The 22,861-nt window shown below is 46.8% G+C and overlaps 1 protein-coding gene across 4 annotated transcripts in view; it reads left to right on the top strand.

Moving 5' to 3' along the window:
- The first annotated feature begins 428 nt into the window (after positions 1-428).
- KIF2A (kinesin family member 2A) overlaps positions 429-22,861 on the top strand; it is an 86,476-nt gene continuing 64,043 nt past the window's right edge. For 3 of the 4 annotated variants that reach the window (XM_088469381.1, XM_088469380.1, XM_088469377.1), the window contains exons 1-2: positions 430-698; positions 20,661-20,755. In XM_088469381.1, the coding sequence (XP_088325507.1) occupies positions 638-698; positions 20,661-20,755 (156 nt within the window). In that variant the 5' untranslated portion in view covers positions 430-637. Of the gene's footprint in view, positions 699-20,660; positions 20,756-22,861 lie in introns of all 4 variants that reach the window. The other variant, XM_088469378.1, reaches the window with a different exon arrangement.

Raw genomic sequence — 22,861 nt, 5'->3', positions numbered from 1 at the left:
GCTGGTACCTTACCTTTGTTCACTTTATCTCTTAACAAAGCTTAGTAAATAGAGCCCTTCTAAACTTCTCCAGCCTGTATGGCCGGTGGCTGTCTTTAGATCTCTGTGACACACTCTGCACCTCATATATCTTGCAGCACCTCACACTACACACAGACATCACCATACAGCACAGTCACTGAGTGTCAGCGTGCGTGTGTGTTGTGTGACTGGAAATGGAATGCTGTAATGCGCGCCCCCGTCGGCACAGGAGCGCGCATCAGTGTGCGTTAGTGACGTAACCAGGAGGTACAGCAGCAGCTTGTTCCCCTACTACACAGACAGTTCCTCCTCTCTGCGCATGCGCCCCTCCCCAGCAGTCAGCCTCGGCGACGTCACAGCGCACGCTGCCCCAGGCTCCGCCCAGTTTCAGTTGCGCTATGTCCCCGCCTCCTCCCCCGACTGAATGTGACCGGCAGAGGCGCCTTACCGCCCGCACCCCACCTCCTCCTCCTCCTCCGGAGCCCCGTCCCGTCCTCCCGCCCCCCCCCCGTCTCCCGGCATCGTCTCCTCAGCTGTGCTAGCATTCAAACAATAACAGGCGGTGTGCCTGCGGAGGGAGGAGAGGCCGGCAGCGGGGCGCTGAGGAGGGGGCGGCATGGCAGCCAGCTTCGGCAAGATACAAATCGGCATCTATGTGGAGATCAAGAGGAGCGATGGTGAGTGCCTCAACCCCCACTCACGTCCGGCATCCCCATTCATTCATGTACTAGGGGCCGCCATTGTGTGCCGGTCACCCGGGGGAGGCTGGGCTCAGACGGCTGCATTGAGCCAGGATGGGGGAAGATGAAGATTGTCGCTGGATTGTTCTTTGGTGAATGGAGAAGAATGCTGCGGCTTGTGTGATGGGCTGTCAGTATCTGGGGTGAGGGCCTAGAACCTGTTAAAAGGTGGGGTGACTGTCTGGGACACGCCAGAAGGTAGAACGATTGGAACACTACAGAATGTGGGGTCCCTGGGATATGTCAGAGGCTGGGACGACTGTCTGGGGCGCGCCAGAAGGTGGGGCGGCTGTCTGGGGCGCGCCAGAAGGTGGGGCGGCTGTCTGGGGCGCGCCAGAAGGTGGGGCGGCTGTCTGGGGCGCGCCAGAAGGTGGGGCGGCTGTCTGGGGCGCGCCAGAAGGTGGGGCGGCTGTCTGGGGCGCGCCAGAAGGTGGGGCGGCTGTCTGGGGCGCGCCAGAAGGTGGGGCGCCTGTCTGGGGCGCGCCAGAAGGTGGGGCGCCTGTCTGGGGCGCGCCAGAAGGTGGGGCGCGCCAGAAGGTGGGGCGACTGTCTGGGGCGCGCCAGAAGGTGGGGCGACTGTCTGGGGCGCGCCAGAAGGTGGGGCGACTGTCTGGGGCGCGCCAGAAGGTGGGGCGACTGTCTGGGGCGCGCCAGAAGGTGGGGCGACTGCCTGGGGCGCGCCAGAAGGTGGGGCGACTGCCTGGGACCCATAACCCATTGGAAGTTGGGGTCATGGCCAGGATTCACCAAAATGTGAAGTGATGACCCATAACCTGTCAGAAAATGGAGTGTTGCTATAGGACCTGTTGGAAAGTTTGGTTGATGGCCCAGGACCTGTCCTGTTGTGGGGTGACCAGCTGAATACTGTATAGGGTGGCATCTGGACCTGCATACTGACAAGGGTGAGGTAGAAGTTATGACCCTTTGTTTGACATCTCATGATATCCTCATAAGAGTCACTAAAATAGTCTTTGTGACGAAACAAGTACATTTGTAATTAGGCATAACAGACGTTTTCCCTGAGATGAGGTTGGTAGGTCACAGGAGCTGCTAGGTGTATGTTTTGGTGTCACTTTTCTTAGCAACAAGCAAAGACTGAATAGTGACACTGGTGAGAAACTCCACCTGGGAGGGGTAGGTACATGCAGTCTCTCAAGTTTCATTCCATGTTATTGTCTCATTATATAGTCACCTTTTATTCAGTTGATCCTTTTTAGTGATTTTTATTTTCTGTCCGGCATTGGGCATTTACCTCCCTCATAAAACAGATGCCGTGTTGCTCAAAGATTTGTGTACTTAAGGCAGTGCTTCCCAAACCAGGTCCTCGAAACACCCTAACAGTCCAGGTTTTCAGGATATCCATACTTAAGCACAGGTGGATTAATTAGTACCTCAGTGAGTTTGATTATACCATCTATGCACAAGCATGGATGTCCTTACAACCTGAACTGTTAGGGAGCCTTGAGGACCAGGTTTGGGAACCGCTGACTTAAGGCATACTTGTGAGCAAGACACTTTGCCCTATATAGGATCATCCTTAATGATAATCATTAAACCCCATGCGTCCCCAGACCCCTGCAGTGCGTTTCACAATTCTTCCTGAGCAGCGGTCCCTTTTTATTACTGATTTCTTCTTAAGGATAAGCCTCGTGCCCCCAGCTAAATCTGTAACGCTGAATGGTAAATCTTTCCTGTCTGTGAACTGATTTGCAATTGCAGCACGTTACAGTGAAACACTGCACCTCCTTTCTGAATGTTTTAGGATATTATTGCCACAGTAACCAGAATCACTACAATGAATAGCTTAATTGTGTCAGTCGCTCAGTTTGTACGTTACAGTGCTGCATGGTATCTTTGAATGGGCTTGGCAGGTGTAACATGTATTTTCTAATCAGTCCCCAAAGGGGCTGCATTTTCTGGGCCTGGAGCAGGAGGAGCTTTTGTTAACCTCATCACGACCTGGAGCAACTATACGCACGTTTCACATGCTTCCTTCACGGAGTGCTAGTTTTGGAGATCCATGCCAGGGAGTTTGCAATGAGAATGCAAAGTAGCACAGTGGATGGGAGCCCACTCCTGCCCAGTGGGTCCCCCTCCTCTTTCCAGACAGCACCGAGGTGCTGAAGCTGTTTCCCCACAGGGTGTGCAGTGCACTGCATCATGATGCCCAGCCCTGCCTGCTGATTGGTGCACATTTCCTACCAACCTATCGGTAGCACTGCATACGAGTGCCAGAACTTGTTGCTATGGCCAGATTAAGGGGGTAACGCTTTTGTTGTAGCTTCACCATCGCTGAAAGCACACAAGTAGTTTGAGTATTGTAATGTCTATACATTCATTGAAGCAGATTGTTTTATACTGTTGGTTTTTGCAAATGAGCATTAATGCTGAATCATCTGTAGGACTGTCTATTTTTACAGCTGGTAGATATGTCATTTTCATTATGTCATTTCTAACACCGGTATCATTAAAGCACTGAGTCGATAGGTTGATATCCATTTCCTTTATTACATCATAGTACAATAGACTGTGCATATTATTTGTTATTTAACCTGTAGCACATATAAAGCAACCATTAACACTGACTACTAGACAAACTTTTATTGCACCATAGGATTGCAGACTTTAAGGGCTTGTTCATTCCTATCTGCCGTTAATTTGCTTTTTATCTGCTAACACTTGAACAACCCATTTTAAAATAGTGGTAGACGTCACCATGCCCCAGTTCTAATTCATTAATGCGTAAATAGATTCTATTTATTCTAATAAAAGTGATCCTAGAAAATGTTTTTTTTGGTATTATGCATTTTTACCCATGTTTCCAGTGAGTGCGTTGTGAAGCATTGTGAGAAACTTTACAGAGGGTGGAAGTCATAGTTCTCTAGACTAATTACAATTAGTTTGTCATAGATTATTATTGTAGACTAATTATTTAAGTAAAGCTATTGAGTGAATATTATAGTTTATTTGTATGGCGCCACAAGTGTTCCGCAGCGCCTTACAAAGTACATAAACAAATAGATTGATTTACAGCACAGTACAGTACAATACAATACAGGACATGGATAATATACATTGCTACATTCGCGACCATAACACCCAGATAAGCAACAATGCAAAGCAACCAAGTGTTAGGTGCCCTGGTAGAGAGTAAGAGGGTAAAGGGCCCTGCTCATAGGAGCTTACATTCTATTATTGGAGTATATAAAACATGGTACAGTACCAGAATCAAATATTAACACCATCTTCTTTAGGCTGGGTACACACTACAACAACGAGCAATCGTGACGAATTCCCTACATCCCGGACCATCCGTTATTGCCCGTACACACTGTGCAATTTAATGAATGCAATAAACTACACCACCTCGTACACGATATCTTCAGATTGGCCACAGCCAACCAAAAAATATATTGTGTACGACTCATGGGAGTGAGCAATTGTACGTACACACTGCACGATTTGTCATGTTTGTCTGGAAATGACAAATCGTACAGATATCATTGTACTGTTTACCCAGCATTACAAAACAAAAAAAAAATTGCTTCCCTCCAAAACAGTAAATAATTGTTTTTGGTATATTGGTGGTTTCTAATGCTGGGTACACACTATACGATATAATGTTCGTACAGCCAACAAACTACATCATTCAGTGCATCGGGTCGTGTGAACTACGTCGTTCACAGATCGTGCCAGCCGTGCAGCACGGCAGATGCATTATATATTGCATATCGTGTGAACTATCAACCTGTTATGCTGACTGCAGGAACACGTGACATCACAGCTGGGTGGGCAAATTTAAATGCCCGCCCAGTTGTAATGTCTAGTCAGACATATCGAGCAGCCAATTGGTAATAAGTTGTCGGGAGGTTCGCTGGGTCGCCCAGGTGTGTGCCCCACATAAGAGGTGTTATTTATTAATGTACATTAATGTCTATGGCTGTGAATTATGAAGTGCATGCGGTGCACAGCGAGAAACACTTTTATTTTGCATTCAGGAGCCGAGATGAACTGCCCTGCACACCTCAAGGTGCTGCCCTTTTGGAAGTGCCCTCTGCAAACTGGAATTGGTTTTCATAGAAAGTGATTTACTAAAGTGCAGGTTTTTAGAAATGGAGATATTGCCCATAGCAACAAATCAGATTATAGCTATTATCTTCTAGAAGGTGCTAGATAAATGTTATATAGAATCTGGTTGCTACGGGCAACATCTCCACTTCTAAAAACCTGCACTTTAGTAAATATATCCCTTCGCTTCTGTACAGAAGTGTAAACATTACAGGAATTGCAACCTCAACCTCCTGACACTTAGGAACCACCTCATTCTTTGAATAAAACACTTTTTTTGTTTTTTACTGCTTGCTTTAGTGTCATGAAAAAAAATGAAGGGGTATACTAAATTGAGAGTTTTTAGAAATGGAGATGTTGCCCATAGCAACCGTCAGATTCTAGCTATTCTAGAAGGTGCTAGATAAATGTTAAGCAGAATCTGATTAGTTGCTATGGGCAACATCTCCACTTCTAAAAGCTCATTTTAGTAAATATACCCCAAAGTCTTTTTGCAGATGGTAAGTGGCCGTACCCCCCTGGTCACAGCAAAGAACACAGCTTAAAAGTAACTTTTCAACTTTTTATTTTGGTTCAATAGTCTTAAGGCCCCCGTACATCAGCAATCTGAAAACCACAATTGAACAATTTGAAGATTTATTGCCCAATCTTAGGATTTCCCAATCGAGCAATCTGCGCCCATACACTACAGATCTTTTTCAGCGATTTGCAGATCGATTGCAGCAAACACAGATCTGGCAATCTTGAAAGGCCCATCATTTTGCTAGAAACGGTCTGCAAATCTGCTGATCATGTCCATACACTAGCAATCTACAGCCCCAATCGATCTGTGAAATCCAACATGTTGAACAATCTGATTAAACAATTCCAATCACTTTTTGGTTGCAATCTGCGATCTGTGAAGCCCATACATTGCAGATTTTTATACACAATCGATTGCAAATTGCACGATTGCTGCAATCCATCTCTGATGTATGGGGCCCTTTACTCCATAATTTGAGAGATTATTTTGTACAGGTCCTCAAAACTGTGAAAACAGGAACACCTGCTCCTTATTATTTAAGGAGTAACCTCACTCTGCCCAACTCTTCACATTATCCGCTGCCCACTTCTGCTCCCCTACAAGCTCTTTGCCTCATAAGCCTGCATGCTTTGTTGGAGAACTAGGCCCATGGTACCCCCTAAATGGATTTTGCACACATATACTATGTGTGTGCATTTTGTAAATAAGACAGTGGGCTCGATTCTGTTCTGCGTGAAGTGAATAGCTCCGGGAATCAGCTCCCGGAGCTATTCAATACACCGCGCAGCTAACCCCGAATAAGAATTTCTTCTCGCACACCTCTGGGGATGCGAGCAGAAATCTGACAAGAGTCCCGGCGCAAGGCTGTTTTCTGCCCATCGCGCCTGGAAAACAGCATCGTGCCGGGAAGTTAGGTCCGGGAATGCCCGTTCTCGCGCCTTACCAGGGTGTTTAGTCGCGAGAACGGGCATTCTCCGACTAAACACCGCGCACAATTGAATAGCTCCGGGAGCTATCTCCCGGCGCTATTTACATCACGGGCTACTGAATCGAGCCCATTGGGAGAATTTGAGGAGAGACGTTTATTCCAAATTTAGATTTTGTCTTTCTTTTGGAGGAACAAAGTGACTTTCGATATATATGGACTAATCTACAGCCATTTTTGAGTGTGTGGACAATCATTGATTGGTACCTTAAAGGATATTGCGCTTGGTATATTTTGTTTGTTTAGAATAGAATATCTTGTTGCAGCAGGTTGTCTTGTTAGGAGGGAGACCTTTTTCTAACTGACAAGTTAGGCTGGGTACACATTAGAAAGATGTGAATCCCAGCAGGCCCGATGGAAAGATATATTGGGCAGCTGTACACACTGCATGATCCGGTGTACAACCCCGCAATGTGCCCTTTCATCTAGCATTCACCTGCATGCCATCATCGGTGGCGTCGTCCCATATGTCGTGCAGTATATCAGATGGGATGACGACACATGTGGACGTGCGATCGAGGGTACACACTGAGCGATATGGACGATATATTGTTCTGATCTGCGTCGTAACAGTATATCTTCCAATATATTACCTGATGTGTACCCGGCCTTAGATCGACTGAATGTGTTGATGGTAATATCACAACTGCACTCTCAGCTTTAGGACCTGTATGAGATCCCTTCAGAGCGCTGTCCTGAAGATGTGGAATGAGCTCAAGCTGTCTGTGAAGGATTAGGGAGGTGATACTTGTAATCATTTTTTAACAGAGCTGTTATTTAAATTAAGGTTAAAACTGAACATTGTATTATACCTTCATTGTTTGTCTGCAAACTTCAGATTTTGGGCCATATTCAATTGCCGGCAAAAAGCCGTTCTCGGCAAAAAGTTCACGCCGGTGACGTCATTTTGCCAGGCGAGAACTTTTCACCGTATTCAATTTGCAAATAGTTTCCGCTGGGGCGAAAAGTCTGCGCCTTGTAACCAGCGGTTAAGATTCGCCTCTGAAGGGAGGTGGAAAAAAGTGCAGGTTTGGGGTGCAAAGTTGCGGCAACACCCCTGTAGCTTTGGGATAGTCCCCCAAAGGTAAACTGTCAAACTTTACAAAATGCTTTAGATCACCCCAAAAAAAGTACTTTCGTTTTGAAAGGTGTTTTTTTGATTGCAGGTGTTTTCTATGTGCATTTTTTACGGTTTTTAAAACCGCACTTTAGCAATTTTAAACCATGGTTGCACCCATTTCCATGTACCCCAAATTTGATTGGACTAATTTTTCCCCCCAAAAAATGCTAAATGCTATTCTACGCCACTTGTGCAGAGACGCTAAGTAGCACCTACTAAGACCATTCATGTACCCCAAATACCTTCAGGAGGGCTATTCGGGGGTATCCATAGTGATCCCCCATGTCAGTGCATCTTTTGGGGGTTGGCAGGCTGATTTCCCCATTTTTTACAGGATTTTCCGCCTCTCCCAAGTTTCGCCAGGACGCGTTCTCCTTTGCAATTGAATAGGACGAATAGCGGGGACGCGCGCAATACTTTTCCGGAGCCCAAACCAGCGATGTAGGCGGAAAGTACACCAGTCCGGGACTTTTCGCCGGCAATTCAATACGGGCTTTTGAGTTAAATACTGTTTTAATAATATTAATGACACTCGATGCTTAGGAAAAAGTATTGTAGACACGATGAAAGCGAGATGTTGTTCCTTATCTTCTCTCATCCATATGTAAGAAAATGCCAGTGCATCTTCAGTTTCCTGCACCATATCATATGCGACACAGGCTCTGCCTGTCAAAAAATGAAAATTAGGCTAATCCTTCTATAACAGGCAGAAATCCACTAAGCGCAATGTGAGTTAGGTTTAAATGCTAATTTACATTAATGTAAACTTGAAACTGTCAAATTTTATATTTTGCTACATAAATTATCAAATCAGTAAAGTGATGAAACATCTGTGGTTTCTCATTGTTTAAGGAACAGTAAAACAAAAAAAAGGCTGAGTGCTTTCTTTCTCTTGTTTATTCTTTTGGGTTTTCTGTGTATGTCCCAATATATAGGAACATAGCACAGCTGTTGGGTTTACCTGCTGATATCTTCCTATATTCATCCAGTGACAGACTGAGCGCTAAAGTACTCTGTGTACTCTCCTGTGATAATACAGCAACATAATATTAGTAGCGTGAATGGTCTTTAAGGGTCATATTCATCATTGTTCCCCATTACTTTGGTATCCAACTTGCCACGAGTTGCGGTGACTGATGCCAAACTTCCTGAGCAATTCAGTATTGCTTCGGTGTGGGGACCGCTGTTCCTGTAAGCCATATCACTACTTTTGTTGCTAATCAGTAGCTGCAAAAGTTTACACCGCTTATTCACATATGCGCATATGAGAGAGACGAAGTGATCCGAACAGATCCCTCTTCACAATCCAGATTTCCTTCCCATAGGAAGCTGAGAGTCTCTGGGAACTAATGCAATCTGAAGCTGGCATACGTTACTGCAACCAAGCTCAAAGTTTGAATGTTGGTTCCCATACTAGTGACTGTGCATTTCAGCAATGCTGAATAGTTCTGTTACTAAGAAACAGTTTCCGCATTTATAGTAGAGATGAGGTTTGTCTTGTTTCTACTCCGTTACATTCTGATCTGAAATGCGGCATCGTATTGGCTATCCAGCTCTTGCATGTTTTGAATAGTCAATAAGATAAATCCGAACTTGCGCTAACTTGGCGAAATTAACCAAACCGCTGAGCTCCAATTTATAGCTGACTTGGTGAATAGGCCCATGAAAGAGCAACTAACCCCAAAGTAAAGTTGTTTTTATTATATATATGAAATTAAAATATATTAAGATGTTAACCTGACTTTTTACTACAGCTGTGTTACAATTGTATCACCTCCCCGATCTATTACTGACAGGTGGACTTTCTCCCGCATCTTTAAGGCAGTGTCTGGATGGCATCGCATACATTTATTTAATATATATATATATATATATATATATATATATATATATATATATATATAAATATAAATTCTCTGCATATTTCTTTCCTACTGCTTGGACCCCAGAAGAGACCTGTGATAAAACTGAGTTTACAATCTTAATCCCATAGGGCAGGGGAGACCTTTTTATCCTTTACTATAATGAAAGGCTGTTTCCATTGTCTAGTATCTGAATTGGATAATAGCTGTGGCTCTGTGCTCTGGCCGGGCGGCAGCCTCCTCCTCTGTGTCACAGTACTCTGTTTTGTGTTGCTAGCCCTTTTAAAAATAAATATATAAAAATGTAGCCTGTAGATTTATGTCCTGTTGTGATACTCAGGAAACCCCTGCCCTATATCCCATGGTCGTCATATCTGTGGCCTACATACCAAAGAAAAGGCCACAGGCTTTCAGTGTTTTGACTACCATCATTTGTCACATTCTGGTTTAAAAGAGTATCCACATTTATTATTATCATTTATTAATATGGCGCCCCAAGTGTTCCGCAGCGCCGTATAAATTACATAAATAAGTGACCAGTGACTTATACAATGCAATATAGGACATGGATAATATACATTGCTACATTAGCAACCATAACACCCAACTACGCAACAGAGCATAAGCAACCAAGTGTTAGATAACGTAGTAGATGAAAGTAAAGAGAAGCACAAGCGGGTAGAGGGCCCTGCCTGTAAGATCTTACATTCTAAAGGGGAGGGGCAGACATACAGGAGTGACACAGATGGGGTAGGCAGGGAGGACGGAGAATGTAGCAGCAAGTTAGGATGAGAGCTGGGAAGCATTGATGAAGTAGTGGGTCTTGAGAGTCCGTTTGAAGGATTGTAGAGAGGTGGAGACTGATGGGAAGAGAGTTCCAAAGGTGGGGAGCAGCATGGGCAAAATCTTGATTAGAGTCCTATTATGTCTCAGACACGTTCAATAATAAAAAAAGTACATTAAATGCATTTGTAATTACGCTTGCAGGAGTTTTTGCTTTTATTTTAACATGCATTAAAAACACATTGCAAATTCAAGTGTAGATATAGCCTTGTTGTGCAGTGTTGGAGGGAGAATGCACACTTTTGATCTGACAAATGTCAATTCTTACCAAGAGAGAGAGCTTGGTGTTTGTAATCAATTTTAGATGCTATATTAGCAAATAATAAAATCAGTGCCTTAAATTAAAGAGCTGTAAATAAAGGTACACAAACACTTTATGCGCATACATATATACACACCATTACATTTATTATGTAGTCAAGAGCTCACTATTCTGTTCTGTCTACAGTGTACTTAAACCGAATCCCTGGCAGGAAAAGAGTGGATAAATCAATGTAGTCCCAACTTTAAACGAATATTATTTATGCATCACCACCATATTAGACAGCGCTGTTCAGTGAATGTTTATTCATTCACTTCAGGCCATATTGGAGCTTGAAATCTAAATGCCCTACCCTACACAGTCACACTGGCGTCCATTGTTATTTTGACAGCAGCCAACCTATTTATAGGTTTTGGAGTGTGGAAAGAAACCCATGCAACTATGAGGGGGACATACAAACGTAGGGCTTGTGCCGAGTCAGTGGCCCCATCACTGAGGCATTCATGCTACACACTGTGCAACCATACAGTCCAGATGTCTGAGATACGCTTTTACATATATTTGTGTATATCATCAGTATTTCTTATATATACATTTTATTTTGGATTTATTGGCCTGTAGTTGGGATTTTTAAGGAAATTTGAAAGTACCTACAGTATGAAAAGGGATACGTTTAAGATGCCAATGGACGAGATCCCGGACGTCGATATACCGACGCCGTTGTCCCGATGCCTGGCATAATGCCGCTGCAATGTCGAACATATAAGGATACAGACGTCCGGCATCCTGACCGCGCGGCATCCCGAACGTATGGCTTCGGGTAAGTATTAACGTAGCCTGGGGATGGGGGGGTTAGGTTTAGGAACCTCCCCGGGTTGATTAGGCATCCCCCGGGATGGGTTAGGCCGAGGCTGCAGGGAAGGTGGGTTAGGGTTAGGCACCATTGAGGGGGGGGGGGTTAGGACTAGGCACCTCCTGGGGAGGGTTAGGTTTAGGGTGTGAGAAGCGGGGGCTAAAGTTAGGCACCACCAGGGGGAGGTTAGGGTTAGGCACAACCAAAGGAGGTTTAGGGTTGGGGGGGAGAGGGTTAGGGTGGGTACTTCACTTCGTCGGGATTCTGCACGATCGAGATGCCGGCGTCTGTATTTCTACTTCAGGGTCCATAGGGTATCCACAGGATACCTTGGGGGTATAGGTGTGACGTCAGTCGCAGGGCACCAAAGAGTTAAGCTTTCAGCCTCCCAGGATGCACTAGGTCCCCCTCCTATACCCCGCCCCCGGGCCAAGTCACCTCAGTTTAGTTTGGTGCCCGGCCGGAGTCGGGTGCACCTGTTGGAGTGGGGGCTAGAAGAGCCCCTGAAGCTTTTTCTTCATGCAGCTGTGGCTGCACATCTGGATGAACAGCATGGACAGTCAGTCCTGACGTCCATGCTGTCTTCCCTACACCCCGCCGGTACCAGAACGCCGGTACTGATCCGGGGATGCTGGTGGGCGTCTGGGGTCACAGCTAGCGGTGACCCCAGATGCTCCGGACCATGGCCGGATTCAAGGGGGACAGAGGTAAGCAGCGGGGTCCCGCGGGGGGTCCCCGCTGATCACATGGTCCTAAGTCCCCAGGCAGGGGGCTCCCTGGGGACTGGCTGCAGCGTGGAGCCAGGTGACCAACCTGCGCTTCCACTACCCCCTGGGACAGCGGACCGCAGCAGAGCGGTAGCGCTGCGGCGTCCCAGGGGTTAAATGCATGCCAGGGGAGCGCGCCTTCCCTGTCTCACAGCCGGCGCCTCCCCCGCTGCACACAGCCCTCTCTGCACTGTGCTGACTGGTCCTGTGTCAGCGCTCCTCCCCCAGGCCAGCTTCTCTCTGCTCCTCGGCGGCCATCTTCTCTGCAACGCATGGTGAACGCTGCTGGAAGTCTGGAAGGAAGCATCGTGGTCTGGGTCCCCCCGCATACCTCTCCTCCGCTGTGGCTCAGGTCTGTGTATGCAGCGCTGTGTCCTGCCAGGCCCTGTGTCTGTGTAGTTGAGTGATCAGCGCTGTTAGTGCAGGAATTGTTATTTCTCTGCATTGTATGTGACTGTGCTAGCGCTGCCTGTAACTTTTCTTCTCTAAACTGTCAGCTTTATTACTGTCCCTGTTCTTTCTGCTAAAGCTCGTGCGGTGCGGTGCTGCAGGGTGGTCTCTCGCCTATTTAATACTTAATTGGTGAGAGAGGTCACATACATGGTGCCATCATGTCTGAAAGTGATTTTCCCCTCCGGCTACAGTGTACCACGTGCAAAGTACCGTTAGCGGAGGGGGAGGGTAGCGCGGAGGGCCTTTGCCGGCAGTGTTTGTCCATGGCGCGGCCTATTACGGTTACAGCACCGGTACAGGAGCCGCCCTGGGCTTGTTTCGCTCAGGCGTTAACAGCTTTAGTGGGCCAGTTAGCTCCGCAGCCCGCGTTTACTCCGATGGGTTTGTCCCAGCAGTCTGTGGTGTCGTCACCCATGCAGGGGTTCCCACGACAATTGGTGGTACCCCACAGTCTCCCTATTTCCCCGCTCCCGGGTTCTCAGGAGCCAGCGTGGGTTAACTCCCTGACGAGTTCTGTACAGCACTTGTCGGATGTGTTGCAAGGGGAGTCTGTGATGCGGCCTCATAAAAGGCCGGTGGCGTCTCTGTCCGCTCCTTATGAGGATGACGAAGGGACGTCTGATGATGGGGAGATTCTGGATCCTTACGATCAGGAACCTTTCCATACTAAGGACGCTGATGCTAAGTCCAAAGTATATATTCCTGGACTTATTCGGGCGGTCCGCACAGCCTTGGTGATTGAGGACGAAGTTCCCCCAGCGGCTAAATCTAAGTATGCCTTTTTCAAAGATGTGAAGGGCGATGCCACAGTCTTTCCTCTTTCGGGTCAGTTGGTGGACCATTTAGAGGAGGCGTGGAAACAACCTGGCAAAAGATACCAGCCGCAGAGACGCCTGGCGGTGGCTTATCCGTTCGCGGATAATTATTTTGCTAAGTGTGAATCCCCTCCACAGGTGGATTCTCACGTGACCCGTCTTGTCCGTAGTGCCACATTGCCGATGCCATCCATGTCCTCCCTTAAGGATGCTACGGACCGCAAGGTAGAAATCTGCCTGAAGTCCGCTTATTCCCTTGCAGGGGGGGCAGCACGGCCGGCTATGGCCATTTGCTGGGTTGCCAGAGCGATGGAGCGCTGGGCGGATTCATTAGAGGCTTCTTTTGAATCCGACTGTCCGGCCGAACAGGCGGAGTTGATTGGCAATCTCCGTGATTCGGCCACCTACATCAACGAGGCGGCTCTAGACATTAGTACTCTGGTGTCTAGAATTTCTTCAGCAGCGGTAGCTGCTCGTCGCACCTTGTGGCTGCGATCCTGGAAGGCGGACGCAGATCCAAGAAAGGTCTGGAAGCGTTGCCGTTTACCGGAGAAGTTCTCTTCGGTCCGGATCTGGATAAGATTGTGGCCACGCTGGCGGCAGCCAAATCTGCTTGTCTCCCGTCGGCCGCTGCTCCTTCTGGTTCTGGACCATCGTCCTTTCGGTCATCTAGGGCCCAGGGCAGGCCCAAACCACAGTCGTTTCCTCGACAGGCTGGCCCTAAGAAATCGGTCAAGCCCCGGAAACAGGCATGGAGTACCAGACGTCCGGCCCCCAAGCCAGATGACAAGCCTGCGGCCTGACGGTCCGGGTCTCCCCTTGGGGGATCCCAGGGTGGGAGGCCGCCTGCTGCAGTTCTCCCGGTGTTGGTCGTTCACTACGACAGACACTTGGGTTCTGGAGGTGGTCTCTCACGGGTACGCCCTCTCCTTCCGGCACAGACCCCCGGCTCGATTCTTCACCACGGGTCTACCATCAGACCGGAACAAGGCTACGGAGCTGCGGAAGGTATTGCACACTATGCTCCAGGCTGGAGTTATAGTGCCTGTTCCATTCTCCCAGAGGGGCCAGGGTTTCTATTCAAATCTATTTTTGGTACAGAAACCCAATGGGTCATATCGTCCGATTCTCAACCTCAAAGCACTCAACAAGTCTTTGCGGGTCCCGAAGTTTCGGATGGAGACCCTACGGTCCATCATTCTGGCGCTGGAACCTGGGGACTACATGGTGTCATTGGACATACAGGACGCTATGGCGGTCATGGCGGCTTCTCTGCGGCTGCAAGGAGTCCGCATGTTGCCGTACTTGGACGACCTGTTATTGGTGGCAGGATCTCCAGAGCTCCTGTTACACCACTTGGACCTGACCATTGCACTGCTGCAACGGCACGGCTGGCTAATCAACTGGCAGAAGTCCACTCTAATCCCGTCTCGGAGGATTCTGCATCTTGGAGCCTTATTGGACTCGGGACAGCAAAGGATCTTCGTGACGGAGGACAAGATCTCTGCTTTACAGTCAAGGGTGCGCAGTTGTCTGCACAGCCGCCGGGTGTCCTTACACTCGGCGATGAGGTTACTGGGCTCCATGGTGTCGGTGTTCGACATGGTGGAATACGCCCAGTTTCACTCCAGACCTCTGCAGCACCTGATCCTGTCCAAGTGGAACGGGCTGCCTCAGTCTCTGAAGTTCCAGACGATTGTGCTCACCCCGGAGGTTCGCCTGTCCCTTGCGTGGTGGTTAAAGACGACCCACCTCAACAAGGGACGTCCGTTCTGGGTTCCAAATTGGGTCCTGTTGACAACGGACGCCAGTCTTCGGGGCTGGGGAGCAGTTTCGGGTCCACACTTGTTCCAGGGCAGGTGGACACCGACAGAAGCGGAGCTTCCAATAAATATCTTGGAACTCCGTGCGGTCTTCAATGCTCTCCTGCAGGCACAGCGGTTTCTCCAGGGTCACCCGGTGCAGGTCCAGTCGGACAATGCTACCACCGTGGCCTACATAAACAGGCAAGGAGGAACTCGCAGTCGGGCGGCTCTCGTAGAGGTCTCTCGGATCCTGGTTTGGGCGGAGCGCAATCTTCCGGCCATATCAGCGGTCTTCATCCCGGGAGTGCTAAATTGGGAGGCGGACTTTCTAAGTCGCCAGGACGTTCATCCAGGGGAATGGTCCCTGCACCCGGACGTTTTTCAACTACTGGTGGACAGGTGGGGTCTTCCAGAAATCGACCTCATGGCGTCCCGGCACAACAACAAGTTGCCGGTGTACAGGTCTCGCACAAGAGACGAAGGGGCGTCTCTGGTGGATGCTCTGTCCGTCCGGTGGACGTTCAGGTTCGCATACCTGTTCCCTCCGGTCTCCCTTCTTCCACGGGTAATCCGGAAATTCAAACAGGAAGGAGGGACGCTCCTGTTGATAGCTCCCGCGTGGCCCAGACGGCACTGGTTCTCAGACCTTCAGGGTCTGTCCGTGGACAGTCCTCTGCGGTTGCCGCTACGACCGGACCTTCTGTCTCAGGGTCCTTGTCTTCACCCGGACCTGACTCGGCTGTCTTTGGCGGCGTGGCTGTTGAGACGGCCATGCTGAGGTCCTGGGGGTTTTCCAGCTTTGTGGTGCGTACCATGTTACGAGCTCGGAAACCGTCTTCCGCGAGGATATACCATCGCGTGTGGCATACGTTCTTCCAGTGGTGTCGACCGAGAGGTTATGCACCGCGGGAGTTTCGTCTGTCTCGGATTCTCGCCTTCCTGCAAGCGGGACTAGATCATGGGCTTCGCCTTGCTTCTTTGAAGGTACAGGTTTCGGCCCTATCTGTCTGGTTTCACCGTAGGATTGCTACAATCCCGGATGTGCGCACCTTTATGCAAGGTGTTCTCCGTATTCAGCCGCCCTTTGTTCCACCTGTGGCGCCTTGGGATTTGGCTGTGGTCCTGAGGGCTCTCCAAGGACCGCCGTTTGAACCACTGGGCTCAGTGGATATTAAATGGCTAACAGCTAAGACTGTTTTCCTTCTGGCCGTTGCTTCAGCCAGACGTGTTTCTGAGTTAGGGGCTCTTTCTTGTAGACCCCCTTTCTTGGTTTTTCATGGGAACAGGGCAGTGCTCCGCACTCGGCCCGAGTTTCTTCCCAAAGTTGTTTCCCAGTTTCATGTTAACGAGGAAATAGTTGTTCCGGCCTTTAACTCACCGGGTCTTTCCGTGGGTGAGGCCTCTTTGGATGTTGTGCGGGCCTTAAGGACTTATGTTGACCGCACTTCTTTGTTTAGGAAGTCGGACGCTTTGTTGTCCTCTATGGCTTCTGTAAAAAGGGTTGGCCTGCTTCAAAGCAAACTTTGGCAGCCTGGATCCGTATGGCTATTTCTGAAGCTTATCTTCATGAAGGCCTACCGGTCCCTCCTTCTCTGAAGGCTCATTCCACTAGGTCTGTGGGTCCTTCGTGGGCAGCTCGACGTGGTGCCTCGGCAGTTCAGATATGCAAGGCTGCTACGTGGTCTTCTGTCCATACCTTCGTGAGGTATTACAGGTTTGACACCTTCGCCTCTCAGGATGCTTCCTTCGGGCGGCGGATTCTCCTTTCTGCACAGGAGCGTCCCCACCCTTAAAGGATACTGCTTTGGGACATCCCCAAGGTATCCTGTGGATACCCTATGGACCCTGAAGTAGAAAATATGAGATATGGTAAGAACTTACCCTTGTTATCTCTATTTCTACGAAGTCCATAGGGCTCCACAGGACTCCCGCCCTGTCGCACCTGTGCTGCAGATGGGCTTTGCTCTGGTCACCGGTTTTCCGTCTCCCTCTGGTGAGAATGTGATTCTTGTATGTGTCCAGATCTTTGTTCTCTCTCTTCCTTCTCCTCCTCCGGCCTATGGCTTGGTAACTAACTGAGGTGCCTTGGCCCGGGGGCGGGGTATAGGAGGGGGACCTAGTGCATCCTGGGAGGCTGAAAGCTTAACTCTTTGGTGCCCTGCGACTGACGTCACACCTATACCCCCAAGGTATCCTGTGGAACCCTATGGACTTCGTAGAAATAGAGATAACAAGGGTAAGTTCTTACCATATCTCATATTTTCAACCGCCGGCATCTCATACGCCAGCGTATAAATACCCAACCCGTATGAAAATACAGGGCATAGATTTTTTACTGAATAACCTTCATATTTGTTGCCCTAAGTCACTTTTAAAAATGTAATATGATTCTCCTCATTCTGACCCCACAGCACCATGTGCAGAAACGGAAACCTAATCCACACCAAACATGCACTGATCACTATCTGTCTGTGTATGACATCACAATATTGCATAGTGGTGTCTGTTACCCAGAGCAACCAAACTAAACCATATTCTCAGGGGGTCAGACTTTGCAGCTCACAGGTTACACATTGTAGTGGCAAAGATGCATGTTAGAACCCAATATGTTTAATGTAAGACACTTTGTTGAAAGAGGAATAACCCTTTACATTTATAAAAGTTGTTTTTCATATCCAGCGATATTTCTCTGCACTTTTATTAGTGTGAGTTGTGACATCTACGTTGATTAGTGCCAAGCAAAAATTAAATATCTATAGACAGCCTTCCGCCAATGTACAAATGGTATACCGTCAGGAGACTGATGGTCATATGATGACACTGACTATATCGACACCACAATCCCGGCGCCAGTATGCTGATAGTTATAATGCTATGTAAAGCATGTTAACCAGGTCGGCATTATAACTTTAAATGGGCTGACCATAATAAAATGCATTGTGTGGCATTACAACCGCACCAGTATATACAGCATTGTGGTGTCACCACTGACTATAGACTAAATGATCCTGATTCCCTTGGTGTGCTTGCTCCAGAGATTCTTAATGCAACAAACGTCGAGATGCATTTTCTTTTTTTCCAAGTAAAAAAACAAACAAACCCCTGTGTTCACGATTTGTTCATGTTATGGATGGAGGTCAGACTTACAGTAAGGGTAAAGATGGGCTCTCCAGACTTTTGTGTAACCTGCTCCCAGTGCATGTTTCTGAATACTGAAGTTGATAGCAGCTAGATCCTATTTTTAGGTCGGCAATTAAGGCTTGGTAATTAGCATCTTGGTTCCATTGATGAGAAAATGATGGTGCTGTAATTCCTGCATTATGAGAATAATGATCTGCAGTGAGCGTTTCAGCTTTCACATCTAGGTGTGTGTGTGTGTGTGTGTGTGTACCATAACTCTGGGCCTGATTCAGCAAGAAACACAGTTGCTAATACGCACACAATCGGCCTATAGTTGCGCATGAATGAACCGGCCACTGCGATCGGGACTGCGATCGCAGCGACTACGCAGACCCATCGCAGAGTGATTGACAGGAAGTGCCATTTGTGGGTTGTGACGGGGGTCAGTCGGCTGAATGCAGGTGTGCCTGTGCGTTTGAACGCTGTTGCAGTGGTGTGCATAAATTATCCGCAGCCTGAGGCCTGATAGCGTGCGCTGAAGTTAGCAAGTTCTGAGTATGGTCAGGGCTTGTGCAAGTGTACGTGAGGCTGCGATGATACTTGATTGTAACCGATGTTTACGCAGTCTTGTGAAACGTTACGGATATGTGTAAGGTAAAGTGAGCGTCCTTATGTAGTGCTGTGGCGGCATAGCCATCGCAATGGATTAGCATACTACCGCAGTTGAACTGCGCTCGTAATCGCTATTGCATTCTCAGTTGCGTTTCGTAGTGAATCAGGCCGTCTGTTCATTGTTTTCAAGTTTTCTCTTCTCACTAATTACTACAATGTACACAATTGTGATTTATTTTATAACACGTTTTTTCACCACAAGTCATGTTGCGAGCACACATACTTCCCTCTTTCTTGACCTGTGAGTGTGAATGCACTTCCTTTCCTATTTAATGATCTAAAGAGAGGAATGTAACAGATTCACCATTGTTTTCATGACTAAGTAGTGACTAAGTTATCTGGTAATTACTGAATCAGGTCAACTCTAGCTATGAAGCACGCTGATTATATGGTGGGTATGATTGGGTGTCTTCAAATACGAGGAAATCAAAACATAACACCTGATTAGCGAAATAAAGTTCCCTGTACCACTCATGGGATGGGCAAAATATGAACAAGGAAGTAATTGTGTGGAGAGAAGAGACGAGTGACTTAAGCAATTTACGTAAGAAAGCACCCAAGCAATTACCAGAAATTAGGGACGTTGTTGAAGCATGTACAGCCATGGCCAAAAGTTTTGAGAATGACACAAGTATTGGTTTTCACAAAGTTTGCTGCGTCAGTGTTTTTAGACCTTTTTGTCAGATGTTACTATGGTATACTGAAGTAAAATTACAAGAATTACAGATGTCAAAGGCTTTTATTGACAATTACATTAAGCTTATGCAAAGAGTCAATATTTGCAGTGTTGACCCTTCTTTTTCAAGACCTCTGCAGTTCACCCTGGCAAGCTGTCAATCAACTTCTGGGCTACATACTGACTGATGGTTGCCCATTCTTGCCTAATCAATGCTTGGAGTTTGTCAGAATTTGTGTTTTTTTTTTATTTTTTTTTGTCCACCCGCTTCTTGAGAATTGGCCACAAGTTCTCAATGGGGTTAAGGTCTGGGGAATTTCCTGGCAATGGGCTAAAAATTTTGATGTTTTGTTCCTCAAGCCACTTAGTTATCACTTTTGCCTTATGGCAAGGTGATCCATCATGCTGGAAAAGGCATTGTTCATCACCAAACTGTTCTTGGATGGTTGGGAGAAGTTGCTCTTGGAGGATGTTTTGGTACCATTCTTTATTCATGGCTGTGTTCTTAGGCAAAATTGTAAGTGAGCCCACTCCCTTGGCTGGGAAGCAACCCCGCACATGAATGGTCTCAGGATACCATAGTAACATCTGACAAAAAGGTCTAAAAAACCGGAAGCCGCAAACTTTGTGAAACCAATACTTGTGTCATTCTCAAAACTTTTGGCCATGGCTGTAGCATGTTAATTAAAACTGTGACTCAGTGATGCTGCAAGAGCAGGGATTTTTTCACTCCAATTAGTTAATTTACTTTACTTGCCCAGTAATTCTGCCACCTTTTTCACAGAAACAAATCCGGAAAACATACCTGTTTCGGGTATGTGAAGCTTGAACTTGAAAACCACTGCCCTAGGAAATTTATAGACTCCAGTCTCAAGATTGTAATTCACCCCATAAAAGGCTGCCTTCCCTGTGTATCTGTGGTTGCTGATCTTCATTATTTTGTAGCACATGTTTTCTCTATTTAATTTTTCTAATCCTATTTACAAAGTTAAAATCATTTTTTTGCCAATTATTATTATTTTTTTTTTCAGCAACATCGTTTTGTATCTAATTCACATCGTCTCTCTCCTCTTAGGTCGGATACACCAAGCAATGGTAACCTCTCTAAATGAAGACAGCGAAAGCATCACTGTTGAATGGATTGAGAATGGAGATACGAAAGGAAAAGAGGTAATTTGTGGACCAGGGGTCTCCATCGGACCATCTCCGATTTTGATAAGTTTTACATGAATGTTGTCATATATGTCAGGTAACTTTGGGGAAAGTTTAGTTCAAATTATGCAATAGTAGCAAAACTGTGACCCTCAAAGTGGGGTATGGGTGTTACTGTCACCGACTCCACAGTGCACAATCAGCAGGTGGGGACGATCTTCAAAATTGTTCCTCTTTGCATGGACTGGGTCTGTAGTCTTCTAGAGTGGTGCTACTTGGCACCTTGCATGTGGCATTGACATTGGGGATCCTAGGCCATTATAGCTACCTTGCTGACCTTGTTTACTGAACAAGATGAATTTATTTGTATTGCCACTGTAATTTTACTTGTATTTTCCTGTCTACAATAAAGATTACATTATAAAGCCCGGAGGTAAGTGACATTGTGCTCTGCAGTTGGTTCCAATTCCAGGGACAAATCCTTAAATCTGGGACACCCCTGATAAAAGGCTACTTAACAGCTATGAAAATATTTTGCGTTATCAACTTTAATATTTTTTTAAGCAGGTGCCCATGAGTTACTAAGCCACAATTTCTATTCCTAACATATTGGGGGCAAATCAGTTAGCCAATCACGGGATTTCTCGGCAAGGAAATATCGCTTGTTTTAACTTACACCCCATAGAGGTATCTATAAAGAACAAACAATGTTTTTGTACCATAACGGCCATAACTCTGCGCAGATTGTAGAAATTGGCACTGATTTGACTGTTCCTCCTATGAATGGTATTTATAGCTAAAGAGGATTGTGCGATTATACTGATAATTCTAAATTGAATTGTATTAAGGGGTATGTTTTGGAAATCTATCCCCCAACCTACTTAAACTGTGTTCTATAGCCACACGCTTTTATACCTTTTTGCCACCAAAAACCCGGGACCGACCTGGGTTTTCAGACATGGTTCCAACCCAAGTCAGACACCATTTACACAGCACCATCGATCTGGGTTATTCTCAGGTCAGCCCCGTTCACACTGATCCTGGGTCTGCCCTGCTAAACTTGTGAGGTCATAAAAAGTGTGAGGTGACTGCTCCTCAACCACCAATCAGCTCATTTTAGGCATGACACAGGTCGGATAATCCGGGTTGCGCCGTTTACACTGCACCATTACCCAGGTCCATCCTGGGTCCGACCCTGGTAGCTAACTGGGTTGGATTGTCGGGTCACTTGACCCAGGTTATTTTTCAGGGACCCTTTTACACTGAGCTGCAACCCGGGTAGACCCAGCAAAAACCCAGGTTTTTGCTCTGGTGTTAAAGGGGTATTAGAGTGCATCTACCATGACCTGAAACACCCTGCCCTCTTTAGTATTCCAATGTTTCGACACAAGGTCGAAGTTAGTGTTTCATCTTCTGAAACCAGATGACTTTGACAAGATGGCGTAGTGCCGAGGGCCAACCATAAGCTGAAGACTGGCTTAGGACAGGCAAGTTCTAGATATACCGTTATCAGAGCATGGATATAGAAAACAGTTTAAATAGAGAAGGGATTATATTTGCAAATTGGACCGTTTTGAGTCTATTTTGCATTTATAGCTTCTTTGGCAAAATAACTTACGTATAATGGAGGGAATATATACTTATGGTGCATACACACGATCAGATTTTTCCTTCAGATATGAACGATAACGATTTAAAAATCGTTCAGTCGTTCATATCTGAAGGAAAATCGTTCATATCTGACATGCCTGAACGATGGACGATCAACGATGCGCGTTCCCGTTTGTCAGATAACGATATCTGACATCTGATGGGTTTGCAGTCAGACTTGGACGATTCCATTCATTTTAATGCAGTCAAAAATCGTTCAAATCGTTCAAAACTTTGGTAAAATCGTTCAAATCGTTTAGTCGTAAATCTGACAAATCTGACCGTGTGTACGCTCCATTACATGGCGTTAGTTATCCCAAAATAGCTTTGCTCACCATGAGCCATCCCCACCTAATAAACCTAACAATATAGTTTAGCAAATTGTTGCATTGATAAATGTTGGATTCCGCCTCAAATCTATTTGGCCTATTGCTCAGACTGAGCTGGTTAATCTATTTAGCCACAAAAATCAAT

The sequence above is a fragment of the Taudactylus pleione genome, unplaced genomic scaffold (genome assembly GCF_031769625.1).
Source record: "Taudactylus pleione unplaced genomic scaffold, aTauple2 ptg000092l, whole genome shotgun sequence".
Classification (NCBI taxonomy): domain Eukaryota; kingdom Metazoa; phylum Chordata; class Amphibia; order Anura; family Myobatrachidae; genus Taudactylus; species Taudactylus pleione.
The sequence above is the reverse complement of the archived record's forward strand: the minus strand, read 5'-3'. Positions and strand labels throughout refer to the sequence as shown.